This window comes from Vicugna pacos, chromosome 4 (assembly GCF_048564905.1).
Source record: "Vicugna pacos chromosome 4, VicPac4, whole genome shotgun sequence".
In the NCBI taxonomy this organism is placed as follows: Eukaryota; Metazoa; Chordata; class Mammalia; order Artiodactyla; family Camelidae; genus Vicugna; species Vicugna pacos.
Window position 1 is genome coordinate 72,161,344 of NC_132990.1, and position 22,995 is coordinate 72,184,338.

Below are 22,995 nucleotides of genomic sequence, written 5' to 3' on the forward strand. Positions count from 1 at the left end.
TCCAGGTTATACTGCGCAGGCGCTGGCTCTCTCGGCTCACTCTCCTGACGCCCCGCCCCGAACGTGAGTCCCGCAGGCGCACACCTCTTTCTCTCTGACTCACCCCCGGAAGCACTGGGAGTTCGGGGGCGGGACCGGGAAACGTTTCCGGGGGCGGGAGGCGCAGGCTGAGGCGGTCGCGGCGGCGGCGGCGGCTTGAACGGGCCTGGCGCCGGCAGCGGAAAGTAGCCTACCGGCTGGCTATGTGAGCACCGAGCCATTGGCAGGTATGGCGGAGTCGCGTCAACGGGTAGCAAGGGAGAAGGAAGGGAAGCTGGAGAGGTTTAACGGTTTCTCTGCAGGTCCCGGCGCCAGCGCTGCTGGCCCTGCCAGGCCCATTACGCCGACCGGGATGCTTAAGCCGCGCGCGGGCCGTTGGCGTCCTGGCTCCCCGGGTCCGACTGCTGCGGTCTCCAGTGAGCCCAGAGTGCGGACAGCGACAGCAAGGCCCCCGAGGCAGCGTCTGGCCCAAGGTCATCCCGCGGCGGCGGACCTCGGCGGGCCAGAGCGCTTAGAGATCCCCCCCACCCCGTCCGTCCGTCTGCCGGCCTTTCGGGGGCGCTGGGTGGGCGCGGCTTGGCGGCCTCGGGTACTAGTCAAGGCCGGGAGAAAGGCTGCACCTGGACTTTGCTGATGTCTGTCTGTGTTTACCTCTGTGTTTCAGCTTTCTTGCTGTCTGTGTCACCTGTTGTCACTTATTCTTTTTGCCTCTCAACTCAGCCCATGTAAACTTTGTTTCTCTCGAACGCATCTCTGAGTATCTAGATCCTGTCTTTATTCCTGTTTCCACCTTGCTTCTGTGTTTCTTGACACTGTGTTTCTCTCTTAGTCCTTACTCCGCCTGCCTGTCAGTCCAGCTCTTTGACCATCTGTGTTGCTCCATCTGTCTCTTATTTCTGCCTCTCCTACCTGGGTTTCTCTGGGCGGGGCGGGCTTGCCCGGACCTCTGAGCCATGGACGGTGATTCATGACCCTGTGAAGCTTCCTGCCCTGGTGACATTCTCAGCGACTAGACTGCAGTCTGGCCTCAACTCTGACACGTGTCACCCAGCCTAAGTGTCAGGGTGCTAGAGCTCCTGGAGGAAAAAAAAGAGGCCCTCTCAGGGCCAGAGTAGCTTGATGAATCTTTTCCGCTCCTTACCCATGGTTTTCCAGGCCTGCACAGCTCCCTGTTTCCTTTAGCTCCATCCCATGGCCTCCAGGGTTCTAAGGAGCGTGCTCTTTAAGTTAACAGCTGCTTAACCAGTCCTGTCTACAGGCTAAGGAAGGGTCTGTCTGAGATCCTCTGTGCCATGGGGCTGATGGAACAGTAGCAGGATTTCTGGGAGAGCTGTATGCTTAGAGATTGTCAGGATGTACAGTTAAATTATGAGAAACCTGATAATTTGAGATTCATTCTTTGCTTTACAAACGTACTCATTAGAGAAATAAGCCAGACACAAAAGGACAAATATTGTCCACTTATATGAATTTGTCTAAAACAGACAAATTCATAGAGACAGAAAGTAGAATATAGTTTACCAGGGGTTGAGGCGAAGGAGGGAATGGAGAGTTATTGTTTAATGAATACAGAGTTTTAGTTTGGGATGATGAAATGGATAGTGGTGATGGTTGCACAGCATGAGTGTACTAAATGCCACTAATTGTGTACTTTAAAATGGTAAATTTTATGTTAAATATATTTTACTACAATACCAAAAACAAAATTGCTAAATGTAGATTCCTGGAACTAATGAGCTCTTTGAAAATGTGATTTTAAAAATTCATTCTGTAGCTTTTAGAACATTTAGTTGAACCTACATTTCTTGATTCCTGCTCTCTTCTCAGCCAAGTTCCTTAGAAAAGGAATTTGGTTAAAAGAATTAAAAATTTCTTCTTGTAGCAGTTTCCCACCCTGGCTCTCCCTCCATATTCATTGAATTCAGTGCAGGAATCTGCATCATAAGTAGGAAATTTGAGGAAGATTTTACCTTTCATGTGAAAAAAAACTCTTAGGGTTGGAAAAAAAGCCCTTTTATTATAATAACAAAACGTTATGTGTTATTTTCTTGTATGTTTTCTGATGAGGAGGCCCTTGTTTTATGTTCTCTTATCTAAGCCATCGGTTTGCCTGTAAGGTAGTTTATCAAGCTTTCAGGTGTAGCAGCTGAATTACTACCGTATTGAATCCTAGATACCATCAATTATTTTATGTACTACCAAAGGAAGAGATTAAGCATATGTAATTAAGCTATTACATATGCTTTCTTACATTTTTAGGCTTACTTAGGCATTTAAAATGATATTCTAGTACATATGTAAAAAGAAGAAAAGTGAAATAAATTTGTTAAAGCGTTCATTAACTGTCTTAACATTGCTACTCTTTTGAATACTTTTCAATTCAGAGTTGCGTCCATGCTTTTCCAGTGTCATCCTTTGTGCCATCAAAAACATCGATGAGGCTCTCAGGAATGCCCTGTCATTGTCTTGGGCAGAGACACTTACAACTTCCACCTGGCCATCACATCCTGATTTCAGAAATTTTAAAATGAAAAAAATGTTCCTCTTATAATCAGTTGTATATGCTGTATATCGTTTTCATGAACTTTTCTTTTTTGCTTTATTTATGTTTGTAATTAGAATAGAAAGAGGTTTTTGTCTTATTTGTAACATATTGAGAAAAAAACTTATTTTGTTGGTATGTAAATAATTTTCATGAAAAAGTGCTGTTTCTTCTGCTTTCTTGACTGAGCTTCTTATCCTGAATTCTAATGAATATGAGGATGCAGTTTAAAACATTGCCTTGACTTTAGTGTAATGTAATGGCAGGATGACTGATAGGTAGGACTAAGAGAGAAACACAGTGTCAAGAAACACAGAAGCAAGGTGGAAACACAGAAGTTAGTGGTAGAACAATACCCTCTTGAATCTCAAAGAATTGACCACAATGGACCATTTGCCCTGAAGTCTTAAGTAAAACAATCCTCTGTAGAAATGAATCAAACTTCACAAAGTAGGTAGCTCGTTTTTTTTCAAATCCTAAAATAGGTTTTAGTAAGTTCTTTGACTAAAGTGTTCCAATTAGAAAATATAGGGGTGCTGATTGATAATGGTCTGGAGTCAGAAAACATTTTTCCAAAAGATATGTTAATTCTGCAAAATTATGTAGGTATTGACCAACGTTAGTTTCCTATTTTTGACAAATGTACCATGGTAATGTAAGATGTTAACATTAAAAGAAAACTGAGTGACAGGCATACTCCTGGCAAATCATGCTTTTTTTTTTTTTGCAGTTTTTCTGTAGATCTGAAATTATTCCAAAATTAAAATTTTATTTTAAAAATACAAAGGCAGAAGCTAAGAAGGTGCAGAAAAAAAGTTAATATAACCAAAAATATTGATCTTGATTAGTTTTCTTTCTGCTGCTCACCCACAGGTATAGTATTTATTAACATGGCGCTGGCACACAGTGAATGGCACCAGCATCTCTTACGTTTTCAACGTGATTTTTCTTTTCAGAAGTCAGTGTGATTTTAATTTGAAGCAAAACTAAGAAATGAGTTCCTCTTTCTCATTCATTCATACTGCTTTTTGATGACCATAGCATAAGGAACTTTATCCCAGGAATACAACTTTGCATTAGGTAAGCTGTAAGCTTGCTAAAACTACAGTTTTTTAAAAACTATTTACCAGAATGGTTTCTTTTTCAGTAAAAATAATAATGTAGTTGTAGTTCATTGCCCTAGACCAGTAGGTTCTTCTACTTCTCTTCTGAGAAGATATTGTGGGGCCAAATGACATCCTCCGAAGTCCAACAGCCCCATTCCTGGGCTCTCAGATGTCTGCCTACGATCCCTCAAAAGAAAAGGTACATTCTTTACTGGGCGTGTTTCCCCTAACAAACTAATAGCCCGAGGTAATGCCTCATCTCACAATAGCTCCAGCTGGCTTGTGTCAGCCCACCTTATCAGAATCAGAAACCCCACTGCCCTTCACGGACCCTAAACTTCTTACCTCACCTACAATCAATAAGAGACTTGAGCACAGCCAGTCAGGCACCTTGTGATCCTGCCTTATAAAACACCCCAGAAACTGGCTCTCGGGTGCTCACACAGGCACGTCTCGTCTGTGTGGCCCGTTGTTGTCCATGGCATTGTACCCCTAATAAGCTCCTTTTCTATTCTCGTACTTTATCTCTGGTAAGTTCTTTTACCAACACCTGCATGTTACTGGCTCACGGACCGGCCGCCCCCGTTGTGTCCCACAACAGATACTGCACATTTTAAGCCAAATCATTGCCATACATTGTATTGTTAGAGAAGCTTCTGCAAAGTGACTTTTTTTTTTCAATTTAGAAGTGTAATTCCAAATCTAGCATTTTTCTGTTTGAATTCTAACATACCACTTCTGAGCTATGTGACCTTGGGCAGATCTTTCAACCTTCTTGAGCTTCAGTTTACTCATGAGTATGACGTATAGGGGTATTGCCAGACCAAGTTTGCATAGTCTGCTTTGTGAACTGTACAGCATTTGACTGAAGTATTTTGGTAGGCATAGGGTGTTGGTATTTTTGTACATTTGTACCAGTCCACAGATTTACTGAAGTAATATTTATGGTGTTTAAATGTGCTCTTTACAGTAAGCATGCAAATTACCATATACTCTAATTAAGATATCTCTGGAGGGCTTCAAGAAAAGTGGCTAGTGGGTCAACTTCCCTGTTATACTGCTGTCATCTTTGTTTTTAGGATATGTAATTGATATTTAAATAGCATATAAAACTTGACATACAATTCCTCAGCTGAATAATAAATATAGGCTACTATTAGACTCATCAAAGTTGGAAGGGATCTTGGAGGTCATCTAGTTCATTGATTCTTCAATATTTGCCCTTCATGCTCTGCTTTAAAAAGAAAAGCCAGATAACCTCAATGAACCATAGAGGGAATGAGCTGGGATTGGTGTGTTTGTTTAAAACTATTGCTGTTGGATTTTATTTTTTAATTATGTGCAAGATGATGTATAAAATTGCTAATTCTTCATTAAGTCTGAGGTGAATCATTTGCTCTGGAATTTGTGAATACATTGTATATTATAGATTATATCAGTTGTTTATTTGTGAAAATAGTATTCATCTTTACTTTCCATACTGTCTCATCTCTCAGACTGTAATGACCCTGAGCAATTGTTTCAAATTTAAATTCCGGCTTCATCACACTGGTTGTATGACCTTAGGCAAGTAGTTTAGCCTCTTTGTCTATTTCCTATTCTATGCGCTAGGAATAAAAATACCTATCAGAAGGTTGTTATGAGGATTAAATGAGAGAGAATACATAAAGTGCTTTGTACAGAATGTTACAATACACTACAGCATTTAATAAGTAGTAGATGCTGCTACCACTCCTACTAATTAGGACATTTTCCTAGCTACCCAGTTGGAATTAGTAACTAGTTTACTTTGCATTACTCTATTTTTTAAAACAGCTTTATTGAGACATAATTCATATGCAGTTAACAGTTCTTAGTATATTCAGTGGGTTGTATACCCATCACTACAGTCTTAATTTTAGAATTCTTGTCTCCCCTTTTAAAAAAAAAACCAATCAGCAGTCATTCCCCATTTCCTCACCCTGTAGTTCCTTGCGGCTGCTGATTTACTTTTTGTCTATGGACTTCCCTGTTCTGGGCATTTCATATAAATGGAATCATACAAGATGTAACCTTTTGTGTCTAATTTCATTATAAGTGAAATGTTTTCAAGGTTCAGTCATATTATCACATCTATCAATATTTCATTCTTTTTTATTACCAAAAGAATGGCGTAATTACATGCAGTATGTAATAAAACGGAGTAATACTCCATCATATAAATAATACCACATTCTGTTTATCCAGTCATCAGTTGAGGACATTTGAGTTGGTTCCACTTTTTGGCCATTATGAATAATGCTATTGTGGACATTAATGTATAAGTTTTATGTGGACATTGTACGTTTTTTCATTTCTCTTGGGTATAAACCTAAGAGTAGAATTACTGAGTTACATGATAACTCTGTTTAACTTTTTGAGGAGCTACCAAACTGTTCTCCAAAGTGGCTGCAGCATTTTAAATTTCCCCCAAATAATGTATAAGAGTTCTCTAATCCTTCCATATCCTCTCCAATGCTTGTTAGTGTCTGTATGGTTTATCATAGCCATCCGAGTGGGTGAGCAGTGATACCTCATTGTAGTTTTGATTTGCATTTCTCTAATATAAAATGATATTGAACATTTTTTGTGTGCTCTTCTGTGTATGTTCTTTGGATAAGTGTCTTTTCAGATCCTTTGCCCATTTTTTAATTGGGTGGTCTTATTGTTGAATTTTAAGAGTTCTTTATTTTTCTGGATACAAGTCACTCATCAGTTAAATGATTTGAATATATTTTTCTCCCATGTTATAGGTTATCTTTTTACTTTCTTGATAGTATTGTTTGTACCTTGCACTACTCTTGCATCTTCCTGCCTACCGATTCAGTCAGTTCCATCCATTCTCTTCTGTTTTACATACTCTTAGCTCTTTTGCTGAAGGATGGGCTGACAGTATGTGATCTCTATTACTGACATATAAGGAACATCAGACAAAATAGCAGAATGGTATGAAAAAGCTTTGCTTTCATTGCCTTGAACCTAGACCATATTCAATGAAACCTTATAATTATCCTTTACTTCTGACTTGCTCCTGCTTTAAGTCCATCAACAGATTATCCTTTCTGAACATATTTCACAACACGTCACTCAGAAGTTTCCGGTGCTGCGCCCACATTTAAAGTTCAAACGTAGCCTTTAGCAGGAAAGTACCAGTACCAAATTACCATTCTTTTCAGATTTATCTCCCACCACTCCCTGTCACTGTAGAAGGGAGCACAGGTGATGATGTGCATGTTGCCAGTGGTGGTCTTGTATGGAAGGAAGGCTTTCTGGTGCTAATTTTACCGTAGTCTAGAATCTTGCTCTCAGTGTGATGGTGACAATAATTTCTTCAGTGTATTACACTCATAATGTGTTCAACTCACAAGAGATTAAAATAAAGTAGAATGCCGTGTGGTTTATAATTTTTCTATGTTAATAAGTAAGATAGTTGTACACTTTTTCCTTTGTTGTCCAGTTTTGATGCCATGGTTTTACATAAAAATAATTAGTAGGTTTTCTCCTATCTTTATTTCCTTTCCCCCTTCTTTCTCCTCTGAAACAGTTTATATGGTGTAGAAATCTGTTGTGAAGAATTTTCTCATAAAATGTTCTGGGCCTGGTGTGTTTTGGCAGTCATTTGAATGTGTTTTGCAATTCTTCCATGCATGTTGATCTGTTCAGAGTTCTATATTTTTCTATCAATTTTTTATCACTGAGACTTTGAATTTTATTAGTGTAGAATTGTCTTCTGTTTCAAAAAGTTTCTGTAATGGATTATATTCCATTTCTTTTTCCTAATTTTGTGAATTCGACATTGCAGTTTTAATTCTCCATTGTTTTAACAATTAAGAATTTTGTTTAGTTATAGAGTGTTTGGGCTTTTTAAAATGTATGTTTTTAATATTTCTAGATTTATTACATTGTGTAATCAGTTGTAATCAAATGAGGTCTGTGTATGCATTTCTGCTTTGGGGGATTTATTGATGCTCTCTGTGGCCACTTATATGATCATTTTTACAAATGTCCTATGGAAACTGAAAAAGATGTATTATTTGTAGCAATACAGAGGTTGTATGTTTCAGTTAAATTAGCATTATTAATGATACCAATCTAAATCTCTAAATCCAAATTATCCTTTGCCCACTTGATTTATTAAAGATTAGAAGAAGGACATTTATATTTCTTACTATAGTTGTGTTTATGTCACTATTGTTTTGTTTTTTTTGAAAACTATGCTATATTTACACATAAAAGTTCACAAAGTAACCCTCATGTGAATTATGGAATTCCTTAATTATATTATATATATATAATATATATATAATATAATTATAAACTTTCATCCCATTTGATACTTTTTACATTGAATTTTACTTTGATATTAATACTGTTGCCGGAAACTTTTTTGTTTTTGTGTACCTGTTTTTTTTTTTTTTCTTTTGAGCTTTTTGGTGATGGATTCTGTTCACTTTTCTACATCTGAAAAAGTATTTTACCTTCATTTTAAAAGCTGTTTTAATGGGGTATAGAGTTCTAGGTTGACAGTTTTTTTTTTATTTCAGCGCTGTAAAGATGTCTCTGTCTCCCGGCTGGACTATTTCTGACAAGAAATTTGCAGCTTTTCTTATCTTTGTTCTTCTACACATAGTGGATCTTTTTTCTCTGGCTACTTTTAAGGTTTTCTCTTTATCGCTGATTTTAAGTGATTTGATTATGATATGCCTTGATACAGTTTTCTTTATACTTCTTGTGCTTGGGGTTTATTGAGCTTCTTTGAATCTCTAAGTTTGTAGTTTTTATCAAATTTGGAAAAATTTTGGCTGTTACTTCTTCAAATAAATTTTGACCCTTTTCCCCTCTCCCTCCTTCAGGAACTCCAGTTATGTGCCTTGAAGTTGTCCCACAACTTACTGATACTCTTCCCCCCCCCCCCCCGATTTTAGGTTGTTTATATTGTTGTGTTTTCAAGTTCTAATCCCCTCTTCTGCAGTGTTAATTCTGTTCTTCCCATCCAGTATTTGTTTGTCTTATAGTCTGTAGAAGTTTGATTTGGGTTTTGTTTTTTTTTTTTTCTCAATAGCTTTCCTTGTCTACCTTATATGCCTAATTTTCCTCTGTTTTCTTGAACATATGGAATGTAGAAATCTCTCCCAGTTGTGTAAATCTGTCATTTTGGGGTCTGTTTCTATTGATCATTTTTTTCTCTCTCATTATTATGGGTTATATTTTCCTGCTGCTTTGCATGCCCAATGACTTTTTTATTGGATGACAGGCATGAATTTTACCTTGTTGGGCTCTGGATATTTTTGTATTATTTAAAATCCTCAGACTTTGTTCTGGAATACAGTTAAGTTACTTGGAAATAGTTTAATCCTTTTGAAGCTTGTTTTTAAGCTTTGTTTAATGGGACCAGAACTGCATGTTGTGCTAATTTGTCCCCACTACTGAGTTAAGACTCTTCTGAGTACTCAAGGTTTTACACTCAGGGAAGTTTTCTTCTATTAAATATTTTGTTTGATTATTCCTTCTACTCCATCATTTTGTTCTTTCTTTCAAGGATACTAGTTAGTCATATGTTGGATCCCTAGTCTCTATTCTCCTGTTCTGTTAACTTCTCTCTGGCTATTTGCATATTTTTATCATCCGCCTACATTCAGATAGAGGTTCCTTGAAGTGCCTTCCACATCACTGATTCCATTTTCTCCAGTTGCAGTTCTGCTACTTATTGCCTGATTAAAATTCTGCTCTATTATTAGTTTCCTTGTATCTTGTCTTTAATTCAGTCAGCTCTTTTTTTTTTAGGGTTTTTTTTGTATCATTCTATTTTGTCTGATGTTCCTTATGTCATTAATAGAGACTCAGTTTTTATGTTTGTGGAAAACATCAGTTTAAAAATGCTGTCTCAACTCTACTCTTAGTTTATCCCTTGCTATTTTCTTTTTGATTATTGTAGACTGTATTTACATTTATTTACAGAATAAAACTGTGTCAGGAAACATTCTGTTTGGGTCTGAAGTTTTCCCCCTTTGTGGGTGGATTGCGTTGGGATCCTTCATTGCATACCTGAATGCTGTTATAATCAACTCATAGCACTTTTGCTGAAGGATGGGCCAACGGTGTTGACACCAGGGTTAGAGTACAATGGCAGGGGCTGGGGGCAAGTTCTGACTCACCACCTGGAGAGCTTGAGCTCTGTGCACTTTCTTTTGTGTGGGTAAAATTGTGATACCCGGGGCCTACTTTGTCCCTTTGGCCCAGCTGGCAAAGGATGGGCTGTCTTCGCCTCCTTCCTCGGGCTACAAATGAGCCCCATCCTCTCATGTAAAGTCTTTAAAATTTTTTCTGCTGAGGCATTATACAACTTTTGGTATCCTAACACAGCCACCTCTGCATGTCACCACCTGCAGGCCCTACCCCATGGTCTGCCCTGGCTTCTTAGCTGCAAGCCTTCCAAATGAACAGGTATTAGTGGTCCTCTGTCAGGATTACTGTTGCTGTGCCAGGATAGACAGCCTTGTGTAGCAGGTGCAGTTGCCGGGGCAGTGTCTTACTTTAGCCTGGCCCCAGCTCTGCTGTAGCCCTAATTAAAGTTTGTTGCCTGTAGATGACTCTAATCCCTACTTTTCAGAACTCAGGCCTATTTTTTTGTATTTCTTAAATTTTTTTGGTTAGGGTGTGGTAGATGGGAAGAGTTATATGCTGCCCTCAAGTCTTCCTCTTCCTCCGGTGACAGCAAAATTTATAGCGACAGGATATAAACCTGTAGAGTATACCAACCAAGTCCCCTCCTGATTCCTCCTGGATTTTTAATTCTCTTTCAGTGCTTTTATCAGGCTTTGTATTGAATAATGGGGTTGTATGCAGGTTTTTTATCTCCGCTACCAGATTATAAACTCTGGACAGTGACATTCCTTCATCTTAGAAATCCCCACAGTACTTTGTGTATAGTATTTTATGTTGTGGTGGGTTTTTTTAATGATTTTTTTTTTTTAGTATATTTACTTCTAAGAAATTCTTTTAAACAATTGAAATAACAACTGTACTGTTAATATAGGTCAAAACTGCCTGTGAGTTTGTAAATATTGCTTATATAGCAGGAAAACCAGTAGGAGAGGTTTAGGCTTTGCATGTTGCAAGGCAAGGGAATATGTTGAAATGCCACACTCACCAAAATTTAAGGGCAGAGATCAGATACGTATTAAATTACAGAGACTATTACCACCTTGACACAGTTAAAAATAAAATTATATGACTTTTTTTCCATTTAAAAAATTGTGTAGTAAAAACATACTCAGTTTGCCACTTTCATTTTCTGGGGGGTGTGCAATATAGTGGCATTAATTATGTTCCCAGTGTTGTGCAGTTAGCCCCACTTTCTATTTCTAAAATGTTTTCAGCACCCCAAACAGATACTCACTATCCATTAAGCAGTAACTCACCATTCCTCACCCACCAGAGCCCCTGGTAACTTCTAATCTACTTCCTCTCAATTTGCCTATTCTAGATATTTCATGTAAGTGGAATTTTGCAACACTTGTACTTTGTGTCTGGCTTAAGTTAATGTTTAGCATAATGTTTTCAGTGTTCATCTATGTTGTAGCATGTATCAGAATTTCTTTCCTTTTGCTTTGTGTTCTCTGTATGTTTCTTAAGTATAATTGATTTATAATGTTGAAGTCCTCTTTTTCCTTATGGATCTTCTGTCTGGTTTTTCTGTTCATTATTGAAAGTGAGATATTGAAGTCTCCACCTGTTATTGTAGATCTGTATATTTCTCTCTTCAATTCTGTTCATTTTTGCTTCATATATATTTCTTTTGCTAGGTGCATATATGTTTAATTGTCATATATTCTTGATAGAATGAACCTTTTTTTAAAATTTTATTTTATTGAGTTATAGTCAGTTTACAATGTTTTGTCAATTTCCAGTGTAGAGCACAATCTTTCAGTTATACATAAACATACATATATTCATTGTCACATACTTTTTCACCATGAGCTACCACAAGATCCAGTATACATTTCCCTATGCTATACAGTATAATCTTGTTTATCTATTTTATATATACTTGTCAGTATCTACAGATTTCCAGCTCCCAGTCTGTCCCTTCCCGCCCCCCTCCCTCCTGGCAACCACAAGTTTGTATTCTGTGTCTATGAGTCTGCTTCTGTTTTGTATTTATGTTCATTTGTCTTTTTCTTTTCTTTTTTCTTTTTTAAGATTCCACATGAGTGCTATCATATGGTATTTTTCTTTCTCTTTCTGGCTTACTTCACTTAGAATGACATTCTCCAGGGACATCCATGTTGCTGCAAATGGTGTTATGTTGTCTTCTTTATGGCTGAATAGTATTCCATTGTATAAATATACCACATCTTCTTTATCCAGTCATCTGTTGATGGATATTTAGGCTGTTTCCATGTCTTGGCTCTTGTAAATAGTGCTGCTATGAACACTGGGATGCAGGTGTCTTTTTGAAGTAGGGTTCCTTCTCGATATATGCCCAGGAGTGGGATTACTGGGTCATATGGCAAGTCTATTCCTAGTCTTTTGAGGAATCTCCATACTGTTTTCCACAGTGGCTGCACCAAACTACATTCCCACTGGCAGTGTAGGAGGGTTCCCTTTTCTCCGTAGCCTCTCCAGCATTTGTCATTTGTGGACTTTTGAATGATGGCCATTCTGACTACTGTGAGGGGATACCTCATTGTAGTTTTGAATTGCATTTCTCTGATAACTAGTGATATTGAGCATTTTTCCATGTGCCTATTGGCCATTTGTATGTCTTCAATGGAGAATTGCTTGTTTAGGTCTTCTGCCCATTTTTGGATTGGGTTGGTTGTTTTTTCTTATTAAGTCATATGAGCTGCTTATATATTCTGGAAATCAAGTCTTTGTCGGTTTCATCTTTTGCAAAAATTTTCTCCCATTCTGTTGGTTGTTGTTTTGTTTTGTTTGTGGTTTCCTTTGCTGTGCAAAAGCTTGTAAGTTTAATTAGGTCCCATTTGTTTATTCTTGCTTTTATTTCTATTGCTTGGGTAGACTGCCGTAGGAGAACATTTTTGAGATGTAGAATGAACCTTTTTTCAATGTGGGATATCTGTCTTTGTTCTTGTAACCTTTTTGACTAAACATCTGTTTTATCTGATAATAATATAGTCACGTCAGCTCTCTTTCAGTTATTTGCATGAAATATCTCTTTCCATCATTTTATTTTCAATGTCTTTGTGCCTTTGTATCTAAGTGAGTCTCTTGTAGACAAATATAGATAAACCATGTTTTTTTAATCCATTCTGACAATCTTTTGTCTTTTAATTGGAGAGCTTAATCCATTTACATTTAAAGTAACTACTGATAAGGAAGGATTTATTTCTACTATTTAGCTATTTGTTTTCTGTGTAACTTGTATGTTTTTTGTTCCACGGTTCCTCCCTTACTGCCTTTTAAAAAATATTTAATTGAGGTATGGCTTAAAAAAAATACACACACACACACACACACATACATACATACATACATATAGTGCCTTAGACCATTGACTCTTTAGGTCCTAAGACACACCCCAGTCATTAAAGTTAGTATTTAGAGTTTAAAAAATAAAAATAATGTGTATATATATATATATATATATATATATACACCATTTTTGACTCTCTTCTTTCCTTTTCATGTATCTTTATTTTCCTAGTATTTACCGTGAGGGACAAGTTAGTTTTAATAGTGTACTAATACTATGTTCCTATACATCTCCATCCTGCCCTCTTCATATTGTTATTGTCACAGGTTGCATATTAATACATTGTATGCCCAATAACATCGATTTATAATTATTGTTATATTCACTTGCCTTTTAGATCATTCAGAAAAAAAAAAGAGTTGTAAACTGACAGTTTGGTAATATTGATAAATATCTTATATTTATCTATATTGTTACTTTTCCAGCAGTCTTTATTCTTTCATATGGCTTTAAATTCCTGTCTAGTTCTTTTCTCTCAACCTGAAAGACGCCTTTATCATTTCTTACAGAGGAGACCTACTGGAAACAAACACCCTTAGCTTTTGTTTATCTGGAAATGTTTTAATTTCTCCTTCATTCTGGAAAGGTTTGCTGGATATAGAATTCTTGGTTGACCGATTTTTCTTTTAGCACTTTAAATATGTCAAACACTCCTTTCTGAGCTCCATGGTTGCTGATGAGAAATTAGCTGTTAATCTTATTAAGGGTCCCTTTTATGTGATGAGTGGCTTCTTTCTTGCTGTTTTTCAGATTCCCCATTGTCTTCGACTTTCCACTATTTGACTTACAATGTGTCTCATGTGTATCTCTTTATCTACCTGGAGTTGTTAAGCTTCTTGGATGGTACATGTCTTTTGCCAAATTCAGGAAGTTTTCAGCCATCATATCATTTGATATCTTTTCTAGTCTTTTTTTCTCTCCTTCTGAGACTCTGATTTGCATGTTGGTATATTGGGTAGTTTTCCACAGGTACCTCAGATTGTTTTTATTTTTCTTCATCCTTCTTAATACTCCTCAGACTGGATATTTCAATTGCTTTATCTTTGAATTTGATGATTTTTTTTACCCCTTCTGCCTGCCTAAACTTGCCATTGAACTCCTCTTGTAAATTTTTTATTTCAAGTTGCATTTGTTTCCTTGATCTACCGTAACATAATACTATGGGCTAGGTGGCTTAAGCAACAAAAATTTATTTTTTCACAATTTTAGAGGCTAGAAGTCAGATCAAACTGTTGGCAGGTGTAATTTCTCCTGAGACCTCTCTCTTTGGCTTGCAGGTGCCACCTTTTCACTGTCTTCACAGTGCACGTGTGCCTGTTGTCTGTCAGTCTAAATTTCATTTCTTATGAGAACGCCAGTCAGCTTGGATTCAGGCCCACCCTAACAGCCTCATTTTAACTTCATTACCACTTTAACAGCCCTATGTCCAAATATAGTCACATTCTGGGATATTGGGGATTAGAGCTTTAACACAGGAATTTTGGAGGGATACAGGTCAGTCCACAATGGAGTTATTATACCTTTCAGCTCCAGAATTTCTATTTGGTTACTTTTTATAATTTCTGTCTCTTTATTGACATTGTTCTCCTGATTTCCTTTAGTTCTTTGTCCATAGTTTTCTTTAACAGTTTGAGCATATCCAAGGCAGTTGACTTTAACAGCTTAGAGTAGCACTTATCAGTGTCTGAAATTCCTCAAGGATAGTTTCTAATTCTTTTTTTTCATGTAAATGTACCTTATTTTTCCGTTTCTTTGTACACTTTGTGATTTTGGATTGAGAACTGGATATTGAGTATTCTAATGTGGTAGCTAGGAGAGTTTTTTTCATACAGCTTTTCATAAATTTTTTTGTGTGTGTATGTATTAGTCCCTCCCTTTTCTCAAATAGCTAAAAATAAAATTCTACAGTGATGAGAGCAGAGAATCCAGATGTGGTTCTCAGAATTTATATACCTCTAGTTTATACATTTATGTAGTTAACTTTTCCTTTTAAAATTACAAATACCTAAAATTGTTCATTTCCTGGTCTATTTTTTTGTTTTTTAATTTTTATTATTGTTGTTGTTATTATTTTATGTTTTAAGAGCTGTAAACCATAAATTAATTCTTCATTTTAAGAATACTGTTTTACCTCTTAAAAATTTTAATGACTAATCTGGTATTTTAATGTCTTCTTAGAAGAGGCAGTGATGTGATAGGAAAAATACATTAGGCTTTGGAATCATAGAGACCTAGATTTCAAATCCCAATGTAATAAAAACTAGCTTTTATTTTAGCCTTGGGAAAGTTACTTGAAATAGTGAACTTGAGAATGTTAATCCTCTACATTTGCAGAGTTGTTAACAAAGATAAGGTGAAAAAAAGGTGTACAGTTCCTGATATATAGTAATTACTCAGGAAACATTAGTTTCTTCTCTTGGCATGTCTCCCTATCTTTCATAGATAACTTTCAACCTTTGTTGGATTATCTAGTAAAATCTGTTTTGGGGGGGGTTTGTCTGTTTTGTTGGATTATCTGGTAAAAAATGATAAAATCTCATACTTAGAAAACCTGGTATTTAGCAGTGTTAGGTACAGTATTAGACCCAGGTGACAAATTACACCAATAAATCTGTTAGGTTTTCTGGTTTGTTTTAATTTACTGTGGGTTTATGGGACCTGAACAGCAGCTCTAGCAGAGTTCACCTCGTTGATTGCTCTTGTTAGGAATTATCTCTAATGCTTGACTTACCCCACAAAATAGATTTACAGTAACAACACAAGCAATCCCTTATTCTTTGTTATAACTTTATTTTCAGATTGAGTTCATTCAGTAGCAGGGACAATATTTACTGTCCTCTTTGGTCTATTACTTTTTAAACAATTTGGAGATTAACAGATAGAAGAATACCTTGCCTTGCTGTTTCATTCTGCTTCATGTTGTCAGAAGCTCTTAAAGGGCTAACATTCCGACAGCAACTAGGGAAACCCATGTTGTTTGGAATCTTGACAAGTTCACCCCTGTGGTGGTGAAGGACTAAAGGCACAACCATTCTGGCCCCCTGCCCCTCCCTGGATTCTAGCCCAGTGCTCTCCTCTCAGTTCCTTGCAGTTACTGAGTTCATGTCTGCCAGAGAGTCTTTACATGTGCTTTTCCTTCTACCCACAATTCCTTCCTCACCCCAATTTGGCAAATATGGGTTGAACCTGAAGCCTCTTAAAAAGTCTGTAATTTGGATAGGTATCGTGTTTGTTTTGACTAGAAATGTTTACTTTGTTTTACTTAGGGGATTTATAAAGCTTACAGATATTTCTGGATTCTGTTTTCTCACTTACAGACACAGGCAACATTAAGAGTTAATACCGTAAAGAGTGGTGAGTGGTTCCTGCTTTTGGCACTCACACCTGCAATCCTTGCTCTGGGGAATGAATGAGTGCTGTGCCTCCAGGCGAGGGGACTGTGTGGAACTGTGGGACTTGGCTTAATTTTCTTGGTGATCATTAAGTTTCTCTTTAGGCTGGAATTAGTACTAATTTTGCTTTCTCTTGTAGCACTGAACAAGATTTGTGATGAAATGGAGCCTGGAACAAACTCTTTTCGAGTAGAATTTCCTGATTTTTCCAGCACCATTCTACAGAAACTGAACCAGCAGCGCCAGCAAGGACAACTGTGTGATGTCTCCATTGTTGTCCAAGGCCACATTTTCCGGGCACACAAAGCTGTTCTTGCTGCCAGTTCACCCTACTTTTGTGACCAGGTACTCCTGAAAAACAGCAGGAGGATTGTTTTGCCTGATGTGATGAACCCCAGGGTGTTTGAGAACATTCTCCTATCAAGTTATACGGGACGTCTAGTCATGCCTGCTCCAGAAATTGTTAGTTACTTAACAGCAGCAAGCTTCCTTCAGATGTGGCATGTGGTAGACAAATGCACTGAAGTTTTAGAGGGAAACCCTACAGTCCTCTGTCAGAAGCTGAATCATGGCAGTGACCACCAGTCTCCAAGCAGCAGTAGTTACAACGGCCTAGTGGAGAGCTTTGAGCTGGGCTCTGGGGGCCATACTGATTTCCCCAAAGCCCAGGAACTGAGGGATGGAGAGAATGAAGAGGAGAGCACCAAAGATGAGCTGTCATCTCAGCTCACCGAGCACGAATACCTTCCTAGCAACTCGTCCACAGAGCATGACCGGCTCAGCACTGAGATGGCGAGCCAGGACGGGGAGGAGGGGGCCGGCGACAGTGCCGAGTTCCACTACACCCGGCCTATGTACAGCAAGCCCAGCATAATGGCTCACAAACGCTGGATCCATGTGAAGCCTGAACGCTTCGAACAAGCATGCGAGGGCATGGATGTGCACGCACCCTACGATGAGCACCAGGTCACTGAGTCCATCAACACCATGCAGACAGAGCACTCGGTCCAGCCCTCGGGAGTAGAGGAAGACTTTCACATCGGGGAAAAAAAAGTGGAAGCAGAGTTTGACGAACAGGCTGATGAAAGCAATTATGATGAGCAGGTGGATTTCTATGGCTCTTCCATGGAAGAGTTTTCCGGAGAGAGGTCAGATGGAAATCTAGTTGGGCACAGACAGGAGGCTGCCCTGGCAGCAGGCTACAGTGAGAACATTGAGATGGTGACAGGGATTAAAGAAGAAGCTTCCCACTTAGGATTCTCAGCCACTGACAAGCTGTATCCTTGTCAGTGTGGAAAGAGTTTCACTCACAAGAGTCAGAGAGATCGACACATGAGCATGCACCTCGGTCTTCGGCCTTACGGCTGTGGTGTCTGTGGTAAGAAATTCAAAATGAAGCATCATCTCGTGGGCCACATGAAGATTCACACAGGCATAAAGCCGTATGAGTGTAATATCTGTGCAAAGAGATTTATGTGGAGGGACAGTTTCCACAGGCATGTGACTTCTTGTACCAAGTCCTACGAAGCTGCAAAGGCTGAGCAGAATACGACTGAGGCTAACTAAAAATAGGGTCTGGCCCTTGAGTGGCAGGCACAAAAATAAACTATGGTAATTATGCAAATCTGGGCACAGATGATGCGTGCTACTTGCTATTATGAGAGAAGCTTAAAAAAAAAAGGAAGATATTTCTGAAAGACCAGCTCTAAGTAGGCCAATTAAAAAATCTAATTCTTCAAATCTGTATGTTCCAGGCCAGGCCTGCAGTGGGTAATGGGAAATAAGTTAGTCCACCTTCCACCTGGCCAGGTAATCCTTCTGGCCTGTTGTGATCGAGGCAGGTGGACTTGGTGATGGAAACATCTGCACTTGGAGCTGTGTTCCATTTCAGGTGGCAGCAGTTTTTGATCACTCATCATTACAAGGTCATATTGGAATTTTATTTTGTTCTTACTCTAGATACTTAGGTAACGTGGATTTGTTTTGGTAGCTGCTTCACTGAATGAAATGCTACTTAATGTAATAGCTACAAATAATGTGATTCCTAGGATACGAAATTGTTAACAGAGCTCTCTTGTCTGGTTTCATTCTTTCTAAAGGGTATTTTAACTAAAACTGTGGAGATACTAAGAGGGTGACATTCTAAGTATGAAACAAATAACTTATGGTACAAGCTTCAATTTCTATAAGATGCCACTGTCACAATGTGTTTCAGACTCTTGGTAAGTCAGAGTTTAATTATATTTTAGTACTAACATTTAGTTTGAACAATTGTATCTAATTGTAATTTTCTAGGGTGCCAGAGATAGGTATTTCTAATTGGTTTGCTGTCCCAAATCCCATTTGTTTAATTGTAGCATCCACACAGTGGGATCTGCTCTGTGGCTAGAAGACTCCTAGCCTGCTTTGACTCTGACCACGGTGGTACCATTGGCTGCTCCAGGCAATTTACCCTGTCTTAGAGTATGGTGCCTCCTGAAGAGGTCAGTGAGTGACCACCATTATTGGGAAGGAGCCAGAAGTCACAGCTGAGAGTTACCTGTGAACTTCAGGAGTTAATAGAGTGCTACAGTGACACTCCAGTTGTCAGAGTGAGCGCTGCTGAGTAGCAGAATTTTGAGTGTCAGTTTATACTTGAGGAGGGTGGGTGGAAACTGCCCAAGAAAAGAGGAGTCTTGAAAATACACTGGTGGGGGTGATACTCATAGTGGGGTACACTGAGCTAATACTTCCAGCTTGAGTGCTGGAATGTATTTTAAAAGGGGAAAAGAACGAGTCCTAACTAATTTTAGAAAGTAGTCCACAGATTCATGCTCCCGTATTATAGATGAAGCTGCATAAATTTGCAAGCCCACATAGCTATACCTACCAAAAAAAAAACAAGAAAAGCAGCTATTCTGAGACCTTTTCTGAGGATCAGTCAGATATTTTAGGTTAAAAAAGAAGCATATATTCAGGATGTTTTAAGATGTGTAATATACCTGAAGTTATCACAAGGTAGTACAGGGTGCTACTATTATGTCAACTTTTCCGTAAACTTGCTGATCTATTATTTCTTAGTGGAAACTTTTTCTTTAAAATAAAAATAACTTCTTGGATTTGGGGTGAAATTTTGTTTCAAAAGTTTGGCTTTGCTCTAATGTGATAGACGTTGCTGGCAATGGCCTCTGAGTCTCAAGCTCCTACCATCAAGGCGTTTACTTGTTAAAAGTTGTTTGGAAAGGGGAAAGTAAGGCTTACCAGTTAACTCTTGTAATCAAGATTACAGAACAGGGATCTATTCATTAACACTGTATCATTCTCGATATATAAAAAGCACTTTGTATTTAAAACTTTATTATAAATATATATACAGATAGATTTTTTTTAACCGAGAAATTAGATATTACCTCTTGGTTGTTTGCCACGTTAATATCCTCTTCTCTTAGTGTTGGAACCATCAGTTAACAGTCCTTTCTCTGTACCCGACAGAGCATATAGAGGTGACTGTACCATCAAGTTCAATTGCTTCTTTTTTTCTCATGTTAGAAGCCAGTAGGATTTAGGTATGATCCTAGCCATGATGTGTGAGAAGCTGTTTTATTACTCCTACTAATTTGGGTACTAAGGCAGTGAAGCCATTTGTTCTGCCAAAAACTGATCACTTGGTATCAGCAAACCATTTTCTGCCTATTTGGAAGGTTTGATGTGCTGGTTTCCATTAACGATTATATTCAGATGAGCACTGGGACATTTGAGAAGTCTGAGAGGTAAAAGAAAAATATCCTGGAAAAATTATAGTGAGATCAGCACACCCGTCATGAGTAATGGGGAAGAAGAGCTCTTGTTCAGCCAGGACTCGTGGGCAGCCCTTAGGTGGTGGTTTTGGAAGCAGTCAGTTGTGTTGGGACTTATTTAATGTGTTGTGAAGAGAGGTGTATCTTTTATTGAAATCCTTTCATATACATCAGCTACCAAATGTAGAATATAAATGTAAGTTCCTCACATCTGCTGTTTCAAGTTTTTTTATGGTAGTGGGGTTTTCATAAAAATTAGGGTTGTTGATCATGTCAGCCACACCGTGTGAGGTGGTTGGGCATCTGAAATGCTGGCCATGTTCAGAGAGGCAGGGGAAGGGGATTGCCTTAGTTTGTAGAGTAAAAGTGAGCTTTTATAAACTTCGCTTTTTAAGATTAGGAGATCATACCTTTTTTTTCCTGCCCAGCCTGGGTTGGATAGTCTCTCTCCTTACTCAGTACAGCTTTAGAAAATCTTTATCCTTCCCAGTGAGTTTGGATAGTAGTGGGTAACATTTTCCAAACAATCTTTCAGGGATTGTGTCAGTGACCTACAGCCAAGGTATTTGTCCCCGAGTTTGAGTCTTAACTGTGGTTTTTCCTCAGTCCCAGTGGGAAAGGGCTTCAAGGCACCACCAGTGGTATTTAATATTTAGTGCTTATGCCATGCCTTTAATTTGAGTTGTGCACATTACAATAATCCACTTGGTGAAGTAGGTATCACCGTCTAACCGAGGAAGAACTGCCATAGCCTTTCCTCAGCTGTTGAGGGTTATCCTCAGGCGCTCCTGGGCCACAGCCTGTTGATTCTGATTTCTAGACCTCACTTTCTTCCAGTCCTTTCTTTTGGCCACCACTTTCAAAGAGTCTGTCCAGGAGGCTCTCCTCCATTCTTTTGGGCATTTGCTGAACTAAACTGACCCTGAGCTGACTTCTAGCTATTTGGGAAAGCTGCTTAGTCTCAGTGGCGTCTTCCTGCAGAAGCACACGCCTCCCCAAGCTGCTGCGGAAATGAAGTTGGGGCAGAGCAGAAGCAGCAATCGCCTGGGAAAGGGATTTGCTGTAGCCCCTTGGGGAAGGGTGGAGAGGACGCCATCACTCCAAATCCAGGTGTTTGCTTTTCTAAGGTCTCTGATAATTTAGGAATGCTGAAAACCAAGCAACATACCCCTTCCCCCAGTCCCTTCTGTGCCACACTAATTTTGTGATTTAGGTTACTTTCATGGGTGACTAACTCTGTTCAGTGAAACCAGGGTGTTTGTTTGAGTTTTTTCTTTGCTACTTATACGTTTAAAGGTACATGTTTCTTATTTCAAATCTCTACTGATAATGCCCTATGGGAAGATGCTGGAACACATTTTGCAAATGTGAGTTTTTTTTTTTTTTAAGTTTTGCTTGAAGCCTGTGTCATAATGTCAGTTGCTGCTGCCTTCTTTCCTTTTATGAGGTTCCCAATGTTTCTTCCAGAAAATTACTTTATTTATGCAAGTCAGGTGACTCTTAGACCACAAAACCATTTGATGATAAACAGATTATCATTAGGTGCATATCTTATTGATATTTTGTGAAATGTTACGCCTGTGTTGCAAAAGTTGAATAGTTTCGTCCTTATATATTGCTGTCTTCAGTGTACAGCATGGTTTTACTTAATTGAATGTTACTGTTTAATATTTTCTTCTTATAGAAGAGACCATGCCCTTTTGTATGACATGTTTTAATAAATGTTATCTGTCAACTTTGTAAAAGTTTTGTTTTTCACTCTAGATATATGACCACATGTCTTTGTTTTCATTCTGGCTTTTGCCACCTGAGAATAAAAGTTACATTGTGGCCTTTTTGATAACTAAATGCCAAACAGCCTGATCAAATGGGTAGTGAGTGATCAAAGTGCTGTGCCAGGCACTTATGATGACAATCATATTATTTAGGTGTGTTGGATATATTCTGTTTGCTCCTCCAGATCCCCTCCCCGCCCTGTGCTTCACTTTGGAGGCTTTCCTCTATGGTCAGGGTCTACCAGAGACACGTGGGACAAGAGAGCAGTCAGGACATTCACTCCCCTGGCTCCTTCCTGCCAGATGTGAGTTGAGCAGCTGGGCTCCTCTGCCAAGGGCCACAGCTCCTGTCAGGCAACTTGAGGGTTTGGTAACTACACCTTCCTATTATCCTTTCAAGCTGAGGATTGGTCCTGACTCCCTGTTTTGCTGAGCCTCCAGGGCGTAAGTGTCCTCATAGGAGTTCCTTAACCCTGTCCAGACCCTGTGTAAGTAGTCCTTTTATGAAACTCTCCTCTCCTCAGTCACCCCAGCTGAGCACGCCATCTGTTCTGTGCCAGAACCACAGCTGATGCCTTAGGTGTACTTGCTGCACGTATGAGCCTGCTGGGACTCAGAGAAGGTAGGCACGTTACCAAAGGTGGAACTATGACTACTGGGTGGGGCTGAAATTCAGAAGCAGGACTTGTGGCTACAACACATGGAGGTGGCTTTTCCCACTGCTCTGTAATGCCTCATGTGCTTCAGTTGGGTCTCTGACTCACCTCATTTTCCCCTGTCCTCCCCTCCACTCCCCTCCCTCCCAAGAAAACCCTCAAGAAGCAGCACCAATGCTCTTTAAAAGTGCT

At 38.8% G+C, this 22,995-nt stretch overlaps 1 protein-coding gene across 3 annotated transcripts; it reads left to right on the top strand.

The window, feature by feature from the left end:
• The first annotated feature begins 130 nt into the window (after nucleotides 1–130).
• Nucleotides 131–22,220, top strand: ZBTB43 (zinc finger and BTB domain containing 43). 3 transcript variants are annotated; one of them, XM_015240340.3, is made up of 2 exons: nucleotides 131–266; nucleotides 16,736–22,220. In XM_015240340.3, exon 2 carries the CDS (start codon nucleotides 16,759–16,761, stop codon nucleotides 18,160–18,162), a length of 1,404 nt encoding a protein of 467 aa, XP_015095826.1. In that variant the 5' UTR covers nucleotides 131–266; nucleotides 16,736–16,758; the 3' UTR covers nucleotides 18,163–22,220. The 3 variants fall into 3 exon arrangements, 2 of the variants coding, with proteins under 2 accessions (XP_015095826.1, XP_072816237.1); XR_012072274.1 differs by lacking the exon at nucleotides 16,736–22,220 and adding an exon at nucleotides 3,538–3,661 and having other exon boundaries at nucleotides 150–266; XM_072960136.1 differs by lacking the exon at nucleotides 131–266 and adding an exon at nucleotides 16,243–16,424.
• Nucleotides 22,221–22,995: the final 775 nt, after the last annotated feature.

Bases quoted from the DNA above. Each gene is read 5' to 3' on its own strand.
- ZBTB43 (XM_072960136.1), top strand. From the start codon at position 16,307: ATGTCTGCCAGAGAGTCTTTACATGTGCTTTTCCTTCTACCCACAATT. The intron at 16,425-16,735 runs GTATCGTGTTTG...TTTCTCTTGTAG, and splicing joins AAAGTCTGTAATTTGGATAG to CACTGAACAAGATTTGTGAT.